General features: G+C 48.8%; 2 protein-coding genes across 7 annotated transcripts; both read left to right on the top strand.

Moving 5' to 3' along the window:
- Positions 1-199: 199 nt before the first annotated feature.
- Positions 200-13151, top strand: LOC311358339 (putative ATP-dependent RNA helicase an3). Of its 6 annotated transcripts, XM_084478345.1 has the most exons (20): positions 200-509; positions 1474-1525; positions 1630-1680; positions 2015-2074; positions 2687-2758; positions 3990-4097; positions 4434-4581; positions 4683-4790; positions 4881-4980; positions 5090-5225; positions 5350-5444; positions 5557-5655; positions 5760-5920; positions 6011-6155; positions 6272-6416; positions 7913-8094; positions 8226-8343; positions 8571-8724; positions 8853-8995; positions 9418-13151. In XM_084478345.1, the coding sequence occupies exons 1-20, from the start codon at positions 465-467 to the stop codon at positions 9504-9506; spliced, it is 2211 nt and encodes a 736-aa protein (XP_084334471.1). In that variant the 5' UTR covers positions 200-464; the 3' UTR covers positions 9507-13151. The 6 variants fall into 6 exon arrangements, with proteins under 6 accessions (XP_084334471.1, XP_084334472.1, XP_084334473.1 ...); XM_084478346.1 differs by lacking the exon at positions 2687-2758; XM_084478347.1 differs by lacking the exon at positions 3990-4097.
- Positions 10653-18204, top strand: nyx (nyctalopin; the record flags this gene model as incomplete). The annotated part of the gene is made up of 4 exons (XM_084478271.1): positions 10653-10737; positions 15947-16251; positions 16970-17274; positions 17367-18204. The coding sequence occupies 4 exons, from the start codon at positions 10653-10655 to the stop codon at positions 18202-18204; spliced, it is 1533 nt and encodes a 510-aa protein (XP_084334397.1).
- Between the last annotated feature and the right edge of the window lie 1086 nt (positions 18205-19290).

Raw genomic sequence — 19290 nt, 5'->3', positions numbered from 1 at the left:
TTTATAAAATAGTCAATATGCCACAAAACGTTTTATGGACAGAACTCAGAAAAGTACATGCAAATTTTGTTTGGATTCTCAGCAAATCAAAAGGATAAAGAAAACATCGCGATACCCGCCCGTTCGCCGGCTTGCCCTGTACGCACCGTGGCGATATCTCGCGGTAGCACACGGCTCTGTCTCTCATTCCACCACGGTCAAGCTTGCCTGAGGAAGGTTTCTGGTGAACAGCTCGGAAGAAAAGCGTATCATTTTCGGAAGCCCATAATTTATTTTTCATTCATTTAATTTAAATAGTCAACCCTATTACGAATACATACTGAGTGGATATTGATCGATTTATCTTTTGAACCTGCGTGTTTGTGTTTAAAAAAAAAAAAAAAAAAATAGCTCTAGCTAAGTGGCCGTGCTAACAAAGAAAAGCCTTTCTCCTGAGAAATAATCCCCCACGATTCTCTTTAGTTATGAGTCATGTGGTCGTCGATAATCAACACGGTCTAGATCAGCAGGTGAGTGCTCTCCCTTGGTTTCACCATTTACGAATGTACTTATAGTTTGCTTCTTTTTTTTTTTGCCGTGCGCATTTCACCAGCGGATCGGTGCCCCTGATCGGAGCCTGCTAGCCGGTTAGCTCTCCTAGCCTAGCCTAGCCCGGGCTAGGCTAGGCTAGGCTAGCGGTGGCTGCTGGCAAAATGGTGGTGGAGCTCCTAACGTCGCCATCGCCGAGAGTCATGGCGGCGGTCTCGCTGCTGCGTTTTGAAATCAATTTTTCCCAACCACGTTTTATACTGTCGTTTCCGACATGAACACGATGCGCCGACGAAACCAGCGGGTCGTTGATGTCGTATAATTGTGTGTGTTTTGGATGTACACATTGTGCGCTAATGGATAGGTAAACTGGTTGGATCACTCTTTTTTTTTCTTTCTGTAGCAGAGACTCGGGTACCGGCCGGTGTGGTGTTAGCTTAGCGAGGCCCTCAAGAGCTTGAAACGTGGCGCAGGAGGAAAAAATATCCGGGGTGATTTTTTTTTTTGGGTAATCTTCCTTGACAGCGGACGGGTTTTCTCCCATCTTTTTTTTTGTTTGTTTTAAACAAAAGCCGGTAATACGAGTTGGATCCGTTTTGGTTTTGTAGGCATGACGAGTAGTGGCTTAGGGGGTCTCGGCACTTGATAATGTAAATCACAGTGAAGAGACGATGTCAACCCGTTTTGCATTCCGTTTAACGTGTTTACGTGTTGATGCGTTGTAAATTTCCGATGTCAATCTGGAATAAGGACATTCCGTGGTCGTTACGTCATTGGCACCTCCATTTGCACTGAACGCTGTGTTAACGCGGACATGTGCGAGTTTCAAGTGTCATTAAAAGTCGATACTCAGGTTTCATCCCGACATTGAAGTGCTTTTTCACGGGGTTTTTTCCTCCCTTTTTGGAAAAAAATGTCTGACTTAATTTGTTTTATTCCTCCTAGCTTGCTGGCCTAGACTTGAATTCTGTTGACGGACAGGGCGGAGGAACCGGTAGTAAGTACATATTCCAACAACTAAACCATTTCTCAATTCAAATAATTGTGTTTTAATTTGTGAATGTACCGCAGTATTTTACAATACCCCTCCAACTTCCCTAGGGCGTTACATTCCCCCTCACCTGAGAAACAGAGAGGCTTCTTCCAAAAATGGTAAGTCCATCCAATCTAGTCAATGCCTGGGACAGACTTGGACAGGAACAAAATATGTGTACACTTCCGTTGTAATTTCTCCTGACTGCAAACCATTCATGATGGCACTTTTCATCTCTTATCATAATTAAAAGACACACTTTGTTTTGGTGAAATGATTGGGAGGGTGGAATTAGTTTATTGAGAAAGCATAACCTGTTTTTTTGTCTCTTAAAAGCCTCCATTGTGATGCAGTACATGACATCAAATGTCCTAGTTATTAAATTCAATTATAGTGTTGTTATTTACCTACTGAAAAAGGGTTTCTTCTATTTTGCTGTTCTTTGTTCCACAGCAGGAAATGGTTATTTCACTGATAGACAGTATGGTTATTCAGTGGCACCAGTAAACCTCTGTAAGTCCCTATTGTGTGTTTTTCGCTGAGGGCAACCTGCATTCCCAGCTGCATGAGATGGCCATGTACGCACCAGCAAAGCCAATGTGAAGAGACTGGGCTAGTTCATAGCTTCTCACAGCCACTCAAACATGGCCATGGCCTCATTATTTATTGATGTGCTTTTCTCTGCTGAAATGCGTGAAGTGAATTTTAGATGAATGTTTGTAGTGACTACAGACGTGCTGCTGCTATTAACCTGGCAACACACAATCAGGGCGAAAGGGCATTAATGCGCAGAATAATATTGTCAATTTTATTTTATTTACTTTTAATAAGCCGCCGATTAATTGCAGCTTGTATAAGCTTTGTATGTAAAGAAGTCAATTCTTCCTTTACACCCAACCTGTGAATTGTGGAAAAGAGGTTGCCTATAATATCCTGAAAGTCTCTACCACAAGCATGCAGCATTGCATGCAAAGTGTAATGAAAGATGCTGACTTAACTGATGCTAAATGGGATAACTGGGTGGTATTAGGTGCAAAGTAAATGTTGGAGTTATTGTTTTTTTCAGCTTGGACCAATAATGACGGGCACAACTTTTCATAGCCTGCCTCCACACCTTTTACCCAGGTTACCCAAGACTGGGTGCTCAAGAGCTTGCCTTTTACCATGCCTACAGTGGTGGTTGGCCAAACAGATGTGGTACAAATGGATACATCTGCATGTTGTGCCACTGACCCATCTTGAGTTATATTGCTGAGCAGTACTTATCACTATGCATCATCATGCCCATCAAGTGGAAACGATACATCGTTTTAGTAGGCAAAGTAAACGGGGCCTGTGTCCCCATAACATTTGTAGTTGCTTCTACTGCATGGTGGTGGTGGTGCCTTGAAGTTTCTGCACTGCAGCTCTAGGAGTAGGCCTGTCCTACTGACTGTCGTGGCATTGCTTTAGACTGGCTATCTTTTCTGATCACTGTTAAACAATCACTGTACTATTTGGGAAACGATTTGAGATTGAGTTGTTTGAAAAATCTGAAGTGTAAGGCAAACTGTTCCCTTACTGAAAAGTCTAGCATTTCCACCTGTCAGTGACTGTCTTCTAATGGCAAAATTGTGTCAAATTGTGACTGGATTGTCAGAGCCTACGCTTGTATTTCTGACATAGGGAATTCGGATATTTTGGGAAATTACTAATGCAATTAGGTTACTCTATAGTAAAGTACATTTATGCTGTTCTTACTGCAGTAGCGGAAGCTAGTTACCATTGGTAGAAGATGGGGTCTAATTTAGATGAGTCCACCCAATGCCCAACAGTATTGCTGATTTTTGGACTTCTGAACCAACTAGGTGATGAGTCAGTGGGTTTTGTGAGTGCTTTGTCAGTGTTAATTGAAAGCCAGTTGTTGCCATTAAACTGTTTATGACGGCTACATTTTGCTTGCTCATGTTCACACGTGGTACGGAATGAGTGTGTACCCGTCGCCCAAGCAGTGACTTGGGTCTGCGGTGTGACATTTGTCCAGCACTTGCCTTCTTGTTGTACTTGACACCCTTTTTGCTGCTTGGGGCTGCCCCCATGCTGCTGAGGTATCGTGTGGCTGCCTGGCGAGCAACGTGAGAGACCCACGGGCTCATTTATACAAGAAAGCTTGTATAAAAAAAACAAACCCTGATATTTTCAACTTGACACTGAATGTTCCTCTGATCATTTGGTTAGGGGGAAGTATCCCATAATGATGCTAGGGTTCACTGGGGTTCACATGCATTGGTGTCCTCGCTCTACTTACTTGAGCGTCAAAAAAAGGTGAACATTGATAGCCATTCTGGACTTCAGACTGAAGCTACACACACACACTTCTACACACATTAAATGTGGTTGCTCATGGGGATCTTTTCTTTTTTTTTTTTTTTCATGTTTTGTCATGAAGACTCATCCGGCTGGGACAGTGGACATAGCAATGGATTCGCGAATGGTATCCATGAGAACCGTGTGAACCGGGGATTTGGAGGGCGGGGAACGCCTCGCAATGATAGAGGTGGGCGCGGCACCTGGGTTGGTCAAAGGGGCGGCGGCTCGTTGACTCATCCGATACAGAATGCATGTGGGAATAGCCCATCGTGCCTAGTAGTAATGCAGAACCATCACATTTGACACGGCAGAACACTAAAGTGTTAATGCCGGAATAGGGTCTATAGGCTAATTTTAGCTTTTGGCTAGTAGACATTAGTTAATCCCAAAAAAATAGTTTGCTCGTTGGCAATACTAACGAGTTTGGACGATTGTGTCAAAACGCAAAGCCGAAAAAACGCACTGTAGGTAAGGCAGTTTTCAATCGGCCCGTGGGCTGATCTGACCCGTTGCTGTGCTTTAGGCTTCGGTGGAGATGGCGGTGGAGGCGGAGGCTGGTCTGCGCCTGTCAGGGATGCTAGGGATTCCTCCTACAACAGCTTCGGAGGGCGCTCTGATCGGGGCAAGTCTGCCTACTTCAACGACCGCGGATCAGGCGGGTCTCGCGGAAGGTAAGAAACTGCTGTAGTGACATATCGGCGGCGCTGGCGTGTGGCCGGGGTCGTACAGGTGAGAAAGCACTTGGGGCCAATCTGACGTGTTGTTGTTTCAGGTATGAGCGCGGGGGCTATAACAGTGGAGGAAACAACCGCTGGGGGGAGGACTCGAGAGAGGAGGAGGACTGGTCCAAACCCACTGCCGCCAACGAGCGCCTGGAACAGTAAGAGCGGTTCTCATGAAGCCTTTTGAAAACAGCCCGGCCAATACTAGCCAGCTGTGCTTAATTTACACTTGTTGTTTTGGTTTAAAGTGAGCTGTTCTCTGGGGGCAACACCGGGATCAACTTTGAGAAATACGACGACATTCCCGTGGACGCTACTGGAAACAACTGTCCGCCCCATATCGACAGCGTAAGTCCCTGCCTAATGTGACCTTTCAGACACTTTGATGGCAGATATGACACTTAACATTTATCTTTTGATGACTCTTTAAATTTGTTTTGTTTTTTCTGTCCTGTAGTTCCACGATGTCGAAATGGGAGAAATCATTATGTGCAACATTAACTTGAGTCGCTACACCAGACCTACTCCAGTTCAGAAGTACGCCATCCCAATCATCAAGACGAAGAGGGATCTGATGGCCTGCGCCCAGACCGGTGAGTGCTCACATGCAACCTCCTCTTGGTGAACGCCTCCGCTGCTATTAAGGGTTCACCCTGAACGGTTTGCGCTGAAGGGCTGAACCTCAATGTGTTTCTCGCTCCCTGTGCTGTCTTCTAGGTTCCGGGAAGACGGCAGCCTTCCTGCTGCCGGTGCTTAGTCAGATCTTCATGGAAGGGCCCGGGGAGGCCCTCCAGGCCGCAAAGAACAGCGGCGTAAGACCTACCGAGCAATATATTTATAACCCTCGGTAACCACACACGGTTCACAGTCCCGGCGTGTGCGTTACCGTAATGCCTTAACGCCGCGCTCTCATTCCATCCGCAGGAGAATGGAAAATATAGCCGCCGCAAGCAGTACCCGATCGCCCTGGTCCTGGCTCCCACCAGGGAGCTGGCTCTGCAGATCTACGAGGAGGCCCGCAAGGTGAGTTGTTTTTGCATTTAGCCGGCCGCCGTTCAACCCGTCCTAACCAAATATTTGAAACGGGTATGCTACAGCTCCCCCTGACACCCCTCTCCTTGCCACAGGTCGCCTACCGCTCCCGCGTTCGCCCCTGCGTGGTGTACGGCGGCGCCGACATCGGCCAGCAAATCAGAGAGCTGGAGAGGGGCTGCCACCTCCTGGTGGCCACACCCGGCCGTCTCGTGGACATGATGGAGAGAGGCAAGATCGGGATGGATTATTGCAAGTGAGTGTACCCCCTTTGAGCCGCAAGAACCAGAGCCCTCGGACACCTTATGGCGCTCAGACCCATGACCAGCTGTGATTGTCCCCGTAGCTACCTGGTTCTGGATGAGGCTGATCGCATGTTGGACATGGGTTTCGAGCCCCAGATCAGACGCATCGTGGAGCAGGACACAATGCCCCCCAAGGGCAGCCGGCAGACGATGATGTTCAGCGCGACCTTTCCCAAGGAGATCCAGGTACGTTTTTAAGGACTGCGACTTAACCGGTTGCATTTAAAAAAAGATGCTGCTTTTCGTCATCAGAGTCCCATGCAAGCGTTGACTTTCTGACGCCCTTTGGTTCCTCTCCCTAGATCCTTGCCAGGGACTTTTTGGAGGACTACATTTTCCTAGCAGTCGGGCGTGTCGGCTCAACTTCTGAAAACATCACCCAAAAGGTGGTCTGGGTGGAGGACAATGACAAGAGGTCCTTCCTCCTCGATCTCCTCAACGCAACAGGTTAGGAACTGTCTTCAACCCGATGGACACATCAGGCTCGATTATCCCCCCCCCCCTCGTTTTTCTGTCCCGTCGTCAACCAATAGTGAACCCGGCTCCGTGACTTGTCATTGTATTTCGTAAAATCAACTATTTAATTATGGCGTTAGAAATTAGCCAGTGAAATGACCTACAGCGTCAGCAGGATTACGTTTTTAAAAGTAAAACTGTATTGTGTAGCTTGTAGGCAAACGGTATTCTTGCGGTAAAGACGGTTGCTTAAACATGTGGTTAAACACTGTCTCAAAGCTGTTGAAGTTGTGTACTGAACAGCATTGCGTTTACTGGCCAACTTGGTTTTATCTTAGTCATGCCCACTGATGAAAATGTGCCAGAGACCCCAGAGAAACCTGGTGAGTATATTTATAATTGCAATTCAGTCTGACACCCGTGTCAGAAACATCACGTCCCACAGCTCATCCCCCTCACCCCCCTCCCCCTCTGCTCTCCAGACCCTCAGTTTTGAATTCTTTGACCCCCCTCTGTCATTTCTGATGGGGCAATCCTCTAGGCCGAGCAGGGGTGTTTCCATAGCATTAGGTGGTTCGAAAATAATAATTAAAAAAAACGTAAACGGGAAAGAGGCACAGCATATCTGTTGGATGTTTAAGTAACGTTACGCCCGTGGGAATAACTCTATTCAAATCTTTAAGTTGCAGAGCTTATACGCAGGGCCTCGTGAATAAGACCAAATCATGGTACAAAGTGTAGGATAGATCTACCCCTCTTTGGCATGCTAAAACCGTCAGCACCCGACCAGCCTTCTTCATCTAGTATTGTGTATGTCAGGCACACATACACAATACTCGCCGCACTCATCTGTTATCCCCATGGGGATGGAACACGACGAGGCTGAGGGCATGGCCGTGGGCGCTCTCTATTCGATGCATTACGTAGTTCCTACACCACCAAGTTTGGCAACTTGACAAATGTCTGTTAAGAGCGTGGCACAGACGGGCACAGGTCGTCTAGTGAGGGACTAGGTCTGTGGCTCCATTGGGCGACGTAGCTGAGCTATACCACTGTTGACCTGGAGCTGTGCCGCCGGACACCCCTTCTGCCATCCTTTTTTTATAGAAAGCTTTCATTCTGATAACTATTAATGGAAGAGATTCTTTGATAACGACGATCGGCGCCGGAAGAATCTGAAAAGTATCAGAAATCCTACAAGGGTCGTTAATGTAATGGCTCCCACATTGGTGTTTGGGGCCAAATTGAATGCTGATGGTTAATGGTTGTCAGTCAATGCAAAGCTTCTTATCATGGCTTCCTGTCTCCATTTTTTTTAGTTGCCCTTTTGTTTACTCTTTATTGTTTAGTGGTTCCTTGTAGTACAACTCTCCCGTTCGTGCTCCATCACTCCTTTCCACCCCCCGGGGCACGTTCGGTTGGCCCCTGCAGAGCTCCACCTGGTTCTCACCTGGTCTTCTTCTCACGCCGCTCCTCCTCCTTTGCAGGAAAGGAATCTCTGACTCTCGTGTTTGTGGAGACCAAGAAGGGCGCCGACGCCCTGGAGGACTTCCTGTACCGCGAGGGCTACGCCTGCACCAGTATCCACGGCGACCGCTCCCAGAGGGACCGAGAGGAGGCCCTGAATCAGTTCCGCTCCGGACGCTGTCCAATCCTCGTGGCCACTGCTGTACGGGACTTGCTCACGTCACTTGCTCACCGTCCTCCAGCTGAGTGCACGTCCTCCCTGGCTGTGATTAACTCTCTCTCTCTCTCTCTCGCTCTCGCTCCCTCTCCCTCTCTCTCGCTGTGCTCTTCCAGGTGGCGGCCCGAGGTCTGGACATCTCCAACGTGAAGCACGTCATCAACTTTGACCTGCCCAGTGACATCGAGGAGTACGTTCACCGTATTGGCCGTACGGGACGTGTGGGCAACCTCGGTACGTCGTGTTCTCATCATGATGGCTGTTCTGAGTCGAAACGCTGTCTGTGGTTTTGAGTCGAAACGCTGTCTGTGGTTTTGAGTCGAAACGCTGTCTGTGGTTTTGAGTCGAAACGCTGTCGGGGGGTTTTGAGTCGAAACGCTGTCTGGGGTTTTGAGTCTAAACGCTGTTTGGTTTTCCGTGGGCCACTGGTACTAAGAGTTCCCCCTCCTCGTTGTGATCAGGTCTGGCCACGTCGTTCTTTAACGACAAAAACAGCAACATAACCAAAGACTTGCTGGACATTCTGGTGGAGGCCAAGCAGGAGGTTCCATCCTGGCTGGACAGTCTGGCCTACGAGTACCAGCACAAGGGCCCCACCCGCGGACGCGCCAAGAGGTAACTCCAGCCCGGCCAGCTCGTCGGTGCCATGTTCATTATGACCCCCCCCCCTCCCCCCCCCGGGGAGAAGGGCCTTCAGCCACCCGGTGTGAACCACCATTCTGACTTCTGCCTCCCTTTTCTAGCGGTCGATTTGGAGCCAAAGATTACCGTCAGTCTCCCGGCGGCGGAGGCTCCAGCGCCTTCGGCGGCGGCGGGGGCGGTAGCCGGGGCGGCAGCCGCGGCACTGGGGGCTACGGCGGAGGAAACCGCGGCTTCGGCGGCGGAGGTCAGTCACTTCTCTATTGGTTTGCTTGTGCTCGCCCCCGGTCTGCTTGTATGTAGCCATCGACCGATATGTCGGCCCGCCGATATTATCGTATTTTAGCCAATTTTGTATTTTTTTTTTTCCTTGCGTGATTTATAGACGGTTCCTTAATAAATGTTCCCTTTTTTTAAATTGAGACCTGTAACATTTGTGATCATCGTTGTCATTTTTATGATGTACAGTGAGGGAGCATGAGCAGTATCGGCTCAAGAAAATCAGTATCAGTCATCGGCTAAAGCTGATTAAAAAAAAACAAATCGGTACCGGCCCTAAAAAGTCCACATGGGTGGATCCCTCGTTGTACGACGGCCCTTTGATGTCTGAAAGTACACATTGTTCTGCCAACACATTTCTCAACACGCTCTCGTCTCGATCCCCTCCAGGCGGCTTCGGAGGAAACTTCCACAGCAACGACGGCTACGGCGGGAGCTACAGCAACTCCGGCAACTCCGTGGACTGGTGGGGCAACTAGGCACCGCAGGAGCAGGTTGCCATGCCAACCCAGGCCCCACGGAAACCACATGTAAACTTTAGCCAGACCATAACAACCCCTTTCCCCCCCCACACCCCACCCCACCACCCCACTCGCCTCCCCCCCCCCCCCCCCCCCTCTGTGTAGCTCCATTGACGCACAGTACATTACCGATTCTCTGCCTCCCCCCCCCCCCCCCCCCCTCCCCGTATTGCTTCCCGCCAAACGGAAGTGTGGCGGTGTGATGTAACCACCAGCGTCCCCCAGGAGCCTGCAGAGATCCGCACACCTCAGAGAACGAGCATGGACGCTGACATGCCAAGTCCGACAGCAACCTCGGACTCATTGTAAAGAGTATTTTTTTTTTTTTTTTTTTTTTTAATTATTATTTTGATGGAAAAACCAATAACCTGAGGATCATTTGTATGTTGATGTACTGTGCCTTTTTTGAATCTTAAAAGGAAATCTTATGTTATCATTTCACCAAAAGAACTTGGCCTAGAGCTCTAAATTTGTTATTACTGTTTTGTTATTTGGTGAAAAAGCAAAACAAGCTTGGACTTAATCAAACCTTGGCAAACACTGGGGCGTTATGGCTTACCCGAGTCATGATTCCATTTGATCTTCAAATTAATTGCAGGGACATCATGTAGCCTTTTCTACACATGGCTAATGGCGCCATCGCAATAGGATGATTCTCCACTGGGACATTCCCAGCGCGAGGAACAAAACTGATTCCAATATTAAGAGACAAAGAGTTGGATTCCTTATCTTTTTGCGCTCACTCTATCCTGGACAAGCTCCATTTTAAAAGGACATGGTAGTCTTTGAAATAGCCATTCCTATTGTGATCTTAATTAACACGGTCATCAAGCTTGGTGCCAACGCTCACTGAGACTAAAACTAGGATCTTCAATGCTGGAAGTTACTACTCCACATTTCTCAAATTGACTTGACAGTGTTACGGCAGCTAGTCTGCCACCAAGTGCTAGCTACATAAAATGGGCGGTGTTTTTTGTTGGTTTTTACTCGAGACATTTCGGTGCGGGGGGAAACGTGCGCGGTTAAACGTAAAAAAAAAAAACCTAAGTCCGTTTTCTTTGGTTTCTCTGGAATGTTTCTCTTAAACGTGTATCGAGACAAAAAATGCCCGCCCCCCAGAAGGCGGCGGCGGCGGCGGCGGCGGCGGGGTCAACACGACCGCATATGGACCACGGCATCGGGGTGGGGCGTAACACATGACGTTGGTGCTGGGCGATCGGAGGGCCAACCGCAGGGCCCGGACGTTATTCTACGCTTGCGAGTGTTTTGTTTTTTGGTCAAGAAGGAAAGGGATGTGAACGGAGTCGCAGGCTTAACTTAATTACAAAGGTTTTCTCTTTTTCAAGCTGCGTTGGAGGCATGGTTCATCTTAAAAGCAAACAGGCATTAGAGTGGTTCACAGGTCACACCGCAGTCCGGTGGCAGGACGCACAGAGGGGCACGGCTGCAAGCTCTCCGGCCACGTTTGGGGTGGGAGGGGAGGGAGGGGGGGGGGCGGCGGGGGGTGGCGGGGTGGGGGGGGGCTGTGGGTCCAGGTTGGGTTTAGGGTAAGGCGTAGTTTCAGGGGCACCACCATTGTTGTCAGTGGCTTTGGTTTCCATTGCTGCATTAACAAACCGTGGCAGGGAGGCAGGCCAGAGATATATATATATTTTTCTTGGAATAGGGTGTCCACTTCCTTATGGGGACATAGTACTGTCAACTCCTCCGGGGGTTCATCTGCTCAGACGTGTGTAACAAAGCCCTGGCGCCTGTGAGGCTAGACCAGGCGTTTCCTCTCAGAGAGGAGCAGCCAATGAGAGGAGGGATGGGAGTATTTCACCTTTTTAGTGCTATGTGTTGCCTCTCAGGTGTGTTGTGCCTTGAAACTTTTTTTTTTTTTTTTTTAAAGAAATTGAACTAAAAGCGGATGCACTGACGGTGTTGAATTTAGGATTGAATGGTGCTACTTGATTTAGGTGTGTAGGCCCTTTGTACGTATGTGCCCATCGAGTTTTACAAAAGTTATTTTATTGCACATCTAGAGTTTTATATAGATGTCTTGGATATATGTCCTTAAGCTTCCAAATGTTTGTGTGTGAGTGAGGAGGTGGGCGAGAAAACGCAGCTTGTTTACAAAGGGGAGGGGTTCTCAACGTTAAACCAGGATTTATTTGGGACCAGGGGATTTAGCAGTTGGGGAATTTAGCCATTTGCACACAGATTTCTAGATTCTACTTTTGCTGCTAGTTTTGTGTAATTTATTAAGCATTTTTGACAAATATTTATTTTTGTAAGCCTCAAAGTGATTCTTTGAAAGTTTCAGAAACTTGACCAAAAGACAGTACAAAACACTGGCACTTGAATGTTGAATGTCACCTGTATGCGTGAAATTTATATATTTCGGGTAGTGTGAGCTTTTTAATGTTTAAGACGCATTGGACTCCGTAATTAATATCCACAGCTGTTTCAAGGCCTTCTCAGGGCCATACATCTCGATTAGATTCCCAATTGGCCATCAAATTGGAATGGAATTGACAAAATGCCAAGGTTTGGAGTAAAGTTGTGTAAAGAGCAAATCAATTTCCTAAGCGTATCGGTGCAGAAGTGTTCAGATTCTCCAATTGTGTGCATTGTTTATGTTTCTTAACTCTAATTTGACCTGATGACTATATATTTTTTTCTCTCCAGTGAATGTCTGGCACATGGCAATCTGTAAAGAAACAAACATGTGGTTTATTCTCCTGTTGTTGCATTTGCATTATATGGTAGCGCTCGTTTTTTCCCCCCCCACCACCACCGAGCGAGTGCGGAGCAAGCCGTCACGGAGGCGGTGGTCTCCACGGCGACCGCCGCCGGCCCGCCTGGGGCCTGCTCCCCGCTCCGGTGTGGGGGGGGGGGGGGGGAAGCCGAGGGCTCTTTAGATGTAGCCGTTGCTTTTCTGTACTAGCCTAGATGCTAATGCACTGCATGAGGAACACTCAGCTGTGCGATTAATGTATGATTTTACCAAATTAAAGTTTGAATGCAAAAGTATCTGGAAAAGAAAGCATGTTTATTGTTGATTTGCCGAGGAGACTGTTGTTGGCTGGTAGCCCTTGGCAACGTTGTGTAGCTGCAGAGTGGGGATGGTAGCAAAACTGCGTTAGGCATAAAGGTTTACTTATTTTTTTGAAAAGATATATAAAACATTTGTATAGTCAACCGTGTCAATGTTTTGTTTTTTCCACCCCCCCCCCCCCCTCCCCCCCCTGAAATGTCATTGGGACACAGACGCGTCGGTGCCCCAACGCTAAAATGAGTGGATGAATAAACCTGTTTTTGTCTTCACGACGACGACTAGTCTATGGAGCGAGTGTGGAGGACTGTTCTCACCAGTTCCTGCTGCTCCACAGGTGGGGCTGTCCCTCACAGCGTCATGGACATCTACTCTGAAATCCCATCGGTTGCTACTTGCTGCTATGTGATGTCGGGTTGTGACATATTTGCCCTGCTTCTCAAACCAACAGTACACCTCTGAAAGCCGGATCCTAGAAATGGTACTGTCCATATATACCCCAGCATTGATATCTATGACAAAGTACTAACATGATCAGTTTTGATAAATTCGAGCCCTTTTCTCGATCCCACTGTGTGTGTGTGTGTGTAATCTTTAATCTGGGAGTGCTACGTTATGTGTTGAGGTGACAGCCCTGCGTTTGCTCCCAGAGTGGTGCTTTTTTTTTCTGCTAAATCCTGTCGGCCGTCCATCATCTTCACCCCCCCCCCCATCCATCCTCCATCCAGAGGATTTCACTGCCATTAAGAGATGGATGTTTGTGTGTGGTAATGATGGAGTGCTTCAGCACACTAACCCCAACAGGGGGAATGGTTTGCACTTAGTAAAGAGGCATACACGACTCTAATCCGTCCAGTTTCACAACTGTCGGGCACACAGGCTCATCCTTTGTATGCAGTGGCTTGCGAGCGGTAGGCATCTAGACAGACAGACATGGGGTAGGCAGAAGGGGGCCGCATGTGCTGATATGCAGACCATGAAGTCGACCACACGTTCACACGGAGGCAGAAAACGGCATCAACCAAGAAGTAAGAATCTTTTCAAATTCATCCATCATTTTTGCGTTTCACAAAATGTAAGCAATATTTAATGGTTATTGTGTTACATAGCTGTTGAATCTCTGTTGACCTGTTTACACATTTAAGTCATTGACATTTTTTTTTTTTTCATCTGGTATATGCTTGTGTGATATGTGGTGCTCTTCTAGGTCTAATCCTGGCATGTCCCACATGAGAGAAGACCGGCATGTTGGCTGTTACCGCTATCACTGGTCAGTCTTTCTCGGTTCCCTGTCCCTCTTCGTTAATTCGCTGCCTCATGGGATAGGTTGTTGGATAGCTTCTTCTTGATGTCACTCCATTTGTCTTAATCGTTGATGTGGGGAAATATAGTTTTGTATAAAATGCATTAAAAAAAAAAAGGCCTTGTGCAACTTGGAACCAGATCTAAATTAAATTGAAATTGAATAAGAAAATGTACATACTATAATGTACATACTATAAAACATACGAGAGAGAGAGAGAGAGGGAGAGCGGGAGGGATGGATAGATGGATGGATAACTAGATGTATATATCTACATCTATAGAGAGAGAGAGTCCAGTTTGTCAATAATAGATTTTTTTTCCAATGCCCTAAGACCCACTTCCAGGCTGGGTTTGAGTGTAGTCAGCGGCCCGTCCTGCCGCTCATAGATCTTCCAAATGATCCCATTAAGAGAGAGAGAGCCCAACTCTCAGCCACCAGTGGATCGAGAGGTGAAACTCAGAGCACAGACAATGCCCATTGTTGTCAGAGCTAATCTCTCTACCGTGTAAGCCTTCTTTCTTAATCACATCGTCGCTCCGCCACGACAGGCGGCTGTGAAAGAGGCCGTCTAGCCTGGAAATAGTCCCGTCTGGCCTGCCTCCTTTCGACGTGATTCCACCTTCCAACCCTTCCCTTGGCCCTGCCACGAGGGCCCCCACAGCGGCCTTTGGTGGTGTGTCAAGGAGGCTCCGTTTGAGCTTGTGTTTGGTGGTTCAGAGGCTGCTACTGACTATTCATCCAGCACTGCTCTCAGGTTCTCTGTCATCACTAGCTCTTCTAGTTCAGGAGACGCGCAAGAACGGGTGATGTTACCGTACCAAAATGTCATCGGTTGCCGTCAAAAAGGACCCCAGTGGGCTTTTTAATCGATCATGTCAGACCTGGGCTTGAATCCCTGCTTGTGACCTGCTGCCCTTGTGTGGTTCCCACATTTTTAGGTGATTTTCCTTTTAAACTCCTCTCGGCATGCACGGGATGCCGTGAACATGCCGCGTGAACCCTCCCCCCCCCCCCCCCCCGCCAAACTGACCAGGATAAAAGTAAATCCAATATTTTATAATATAATATTTTTATTAATAGTTTGAAGCACAGGCAGCGGTCGATTTAAAGGAAAGCTCAAAGCTTTTTGAGATGAAGAATTTCCACGGTAAACTCAACCTTCTACTTTTCCCCTCTCCATAATAACATAAGTATATACTTTATGAGACAGGCCAACAGATTATCAGTTAGATTATCACTTGTTTCGTTATCAAGAGCGGGCCTGTATAACTACATTGAGCCAGAAAATGAGAGCATTTCCTCAAGCGTACAAATCGAGTCACGTGACATCCCAGTCGTTAATTATCAACAGTATTAGGAAATTCACCTGTTGAACAATTGTGACCTAAAATTAAGCCAGAACTGTTATGGGACGTTGAGAGAAGGGTTTGGGCCGTTCACCGTATGGGACAGAGCCTCCGAGCTGCATCACATAAACCAGGTGGATTCCCTTTGCTATGCAGTAAACCTGCACCCTGGAAATCCAGAGTTCTCACGAGAGCACTAATTGAATTTGCTCAGCGAGTCACTCCGGGAACGAGCAATAGACTCACTCCCCGATTCCCCTGGATCCGAACATTAACCAATCACATCGGTGTATCTGATATAGGCGGGGCCAAAAGCGTTGCTGTTTTACCGACCGGATACGGCAAGAGTCGTATCTATTGGTTAGCTCCGCTGGTCTGGACACGTCACACCCTTGTGTTCTTCTGATTGGTCGTAGTGTTATCCAATTGCGTGCAGGGATATTTTCAAACGCATGCTTGGTTCCGCCACCTCGAGTTGGGCCGTTTTGATTACTCGTTGCCAGACCCTACAGCTCTCTAGACGTGGCTCTGGATTTCCAGGCTAGTAAACCTGCTGTTTCATCAGGGGCGCAGGTCAACCACGACCCTTTTGGGTTTTGAAACCCTCGGCTCCCGTCTCGTGCGGTCACTAAACGTTCTTGGTTTTGTTCCCTCGCTCTCTTCATGCTCCCTTCATGAACCCCGGCGTCGTCCACCGCCGCCGCCACAGTCTCCGGGCTGCTCCTGGCGCTGCTGCTGCTGCCGCTGCCCCAGGCCGGGCTGGCCCGCTGGGCCTGTGTGCGCGCCTGCCCCTCCTCCTGCACCTGCACCCAGGAGAGGAGCTGCAGCGTGCTGTGCGACCGCTCGGCCCTGGCTGAGCTGCCCAAGGAGTTCCCCTGCGAGGCCTCGTCCATCAACGTGGACAAGAACCGCCTCAAGTTCCTGTCGGAGCGGGCGTTCGGGACCCTGCCCTCCCTGCGGAGCCTCTCCCTGGACCACAACAACATCTCCTTCATCACCCCTGGAGCCTTCAAGGTCCCGCCTCAGCCCCCCCACCCCCGCCCCCCCCCCCCGAACATTCACCCAAGCACCGTTTTTTTTATTATATAAGAAGAATTAGGGGCCGACTGATATGGATTTTTTAGAGCCGATCTTTTTTTCATCAGCCCTAGCCGGTGACCGATACGCCGATGACCGATTTTCTTGGGCCGATATTTGGAGCCGATGCTGCTTTTGCTCCCTTAATTGGCATCATAAAAATGACACAATGATGATAACAAATGTTACAAGTCTCAATTTAAAAAAGGAACATTTATTGAACTGTCTGTAAATCATCATGCTGGGAAAAATATATATATATATATTTAAAAAAAAAAATTGGCAAAAAAAAAATGAACAATGCTGATACAAGTATGGGACGATATATCAGTCGATCACTAGTGTTGCCCCTTCATCACCGTCCAGACGTTCCCCACTTGCTCCCCTTTCACTCCCGCTGTTTTCTGACCTGATCAAACGCGACCCGTTCTCCCCGCCCAGGTGTCGTGTAAATCATGCCGGGAAAAAAATATAGAAAAAATATATATACAAAATCGGCGAAAAATAGAAATCAGCCGATACGATACACGTAAAGAAAACGCAAATATCGGCCGATAATATCGGCCGGCCGACGTATTGGCCGGTCACTAATAAGAATGCTATGTCTAATCCTATTGGCATATCCACATTGAAAAAAGTGCTGCTTCCCTTCCAGGGCCTGCCCAACCTGGTGGACCTGAAGATGGCCCACAACGAGTACATCAGCTACCTGCACACGCGCACCTTCTCGGGCCTGAAGAAGCTGGTGCGCGTGGACATGTCCGACTGCAACCTGTTCAGCATCCCCGACCGCATCTTCCTGGACCAGATGGCCCTGCGGGAGGTGCGCTGCTTCCAGAACCACTTCCGCAGGATCCCCGGGGCCTTCAGGGACATGGTGAACCTCACGCACATCTACCTGGAGAAGAACAAGATCGAGGCGGTGGCCTACAACTCCTTGATCGGCCTGAGTAACCTCAGGTGTGCGTCTGTTGACCTTCAACGTGACCCGAAGCGATGATCGTAAGCGTTAAGAATCCCCCGGGTTGAATCTGTCAAACGCTGTTTTGCAGGTACCTGAACCTCGAGGAGAACCGCATAAACGTCGTCCACGACCTGTCCTTCCAGGACCTGCAGCGGCTGGAGAACTTCTACCTCAACGACAACCTGCTGGCGGCGCTGCCCCAGGACCCCTTCAAGGGCCTCACCCGCCTCAAGATGCTCAACCTGGGGGGCAACCTGCTGACCAACATCTCCAGGACCTGGTTCGGCGACCTGGCCGAGCTGGAGGTGCTCTACCTGGACCGCAACAGGCTGCTCTCCATCGAGGAGGGCTCCTTCGAGAACCTCACCAGCCTGATCACCCTGCACCTGAACAGCAACAACCTCACCGCCTTGCCCTTCCCCGTCTTCCAGCCCGTGTACTTCCTGGGGCGCCTCTTCCTCTTCAAGAACCCCTGGGAGTGCGGCTGCTCCCTGCAGTGGCTGAAGGAGTGGATGGAGAGCTACCAGCTGGTGCGCAACATCCCCTGCGCCGCGCCCTCCTCCGTTGCCGGCCTGGACCTGGGCGAGGTGGTGTTCGCCCGGGCCAACGGCTCCTGCGTGGACCCCCCCGAGCTGAACGCCACGGTGGCGGCGGTGCCGCGGTCCACCACGGAGAACCGCTTCAACAGCCTCATCTCCCGGCTGCTGCAGAAAGAGCTGCAGGAGGAGGAGACGGGCAACCTGACGGAGGGCTTCCGCAACGACACCCTGACGGACCCCGAGGGCGCTCTGCTCTCCGTGGCGGGCGGGGGGGCGGGGGGGGCGGGGCGGGCGGCCCGGGCGGTCCACCTCCTCCTCCTCGCCGCCGGGTTCCTCTTGAGTTTGAGCGCCTGCTCGGAGATTGGCTTCCACGCGTTCGGAACATGAAGGGAAAAGGTGCTGAGCGGCGTGTTGGGATCGGCGTGTTGGGATAAGAATGTGCCAATAAGACGGATGGTTCGGTTTTGGAATCACTTTGAAGTAGTGATGATAAGAAGTTGGAATGCTTTTTTTTTTTCCCCCCCTTCTCCCAAACGTATGGTTTGCAGTCTGAGGAACGCGTGTCTCAGTGAGTGATTTCAGCCACGCTGTGCCGTGAGACCTGCTGGACGCAGAACATTGAGGCCCTGGATGTGGGCTTTACGCGTTGGCTTTCAACACATGGGGAACCGAACTGGTCATTTGAAATCAGACGCCGTGGCCGCATAACCCCACACACAAAGGACATCGGATACTGTGTTGCAGCGTCACATCCCCATTCAGTTTTCTCTCGCAGGGAAAACCGAATGTGAATACAGAGGAGATAAGAGCGAGGTTTTTCCCACCCCCTCCCCCGCCCTCCCCCCTCTCTGTATTCCCCTCCGAAACAGATGCACGCTCTCCCTCACGGCTCTGTCAATGTCAGTTCAGCTGCTCTTCATAAAAGCATTAATCTTCTTATGGCATTCAGTGTGTGCTCTAACCTAGGGTGTGATGTAATAGAGAGACATTATTATCTCATCTGCTCCCTGGGGATGGAACTTTGACCCCTTCTATGTATCGGACCGTTCTTAATGCATTCAATAACATCCTTCGCTGGCTGCCGGTTCGAGGTGACATATGGGCACCTGGGTAAAGCGGCCGGGCCGGGCCAGGCGTGTGTCACATGTAACATGTCGTGTGACCACACCGATGTTTCTCTGTGTTTCATTGGAAACATTGTCTTCTGTTACTTGGCACTGTAACCCCGAAAAAAAATGTTCGTACTGAAGAACCTGCAACATTATATTTGCATACATTCTTTTAATTCCTGGTTGTATAATGTTAAAGCAGCGTAGCCGGGGTCCCAGATGCTTGTTTGACTTGTTAAGAGTGATACTGTCTCACGCAATATATATATATATATATATATATATATATATATATATATATATATATATATATATATATATATATATAGAGACATATATAATTGTTTTTCCTTAATAAATAAAA

The sequence above is a fragment of the Micromesistius poutassou genome (assembly GCF_964030765.1).
Source record: "Micromesistius poutassou genome assembly, chromosome: 14".
Classification (NCBI taxonomy): domain Eukaryota; kingdom Metazoa; phylum Chordata; class Actinopteri; order Gadiformes; family Gadidae; genus Micromesistius; species Micromesistius poutassou.
The sequence above is the reverse complement of the archived record's forward strand: the minus strand, read 5'-3'. Positions and strand labels throughout refer to the sequence as shown.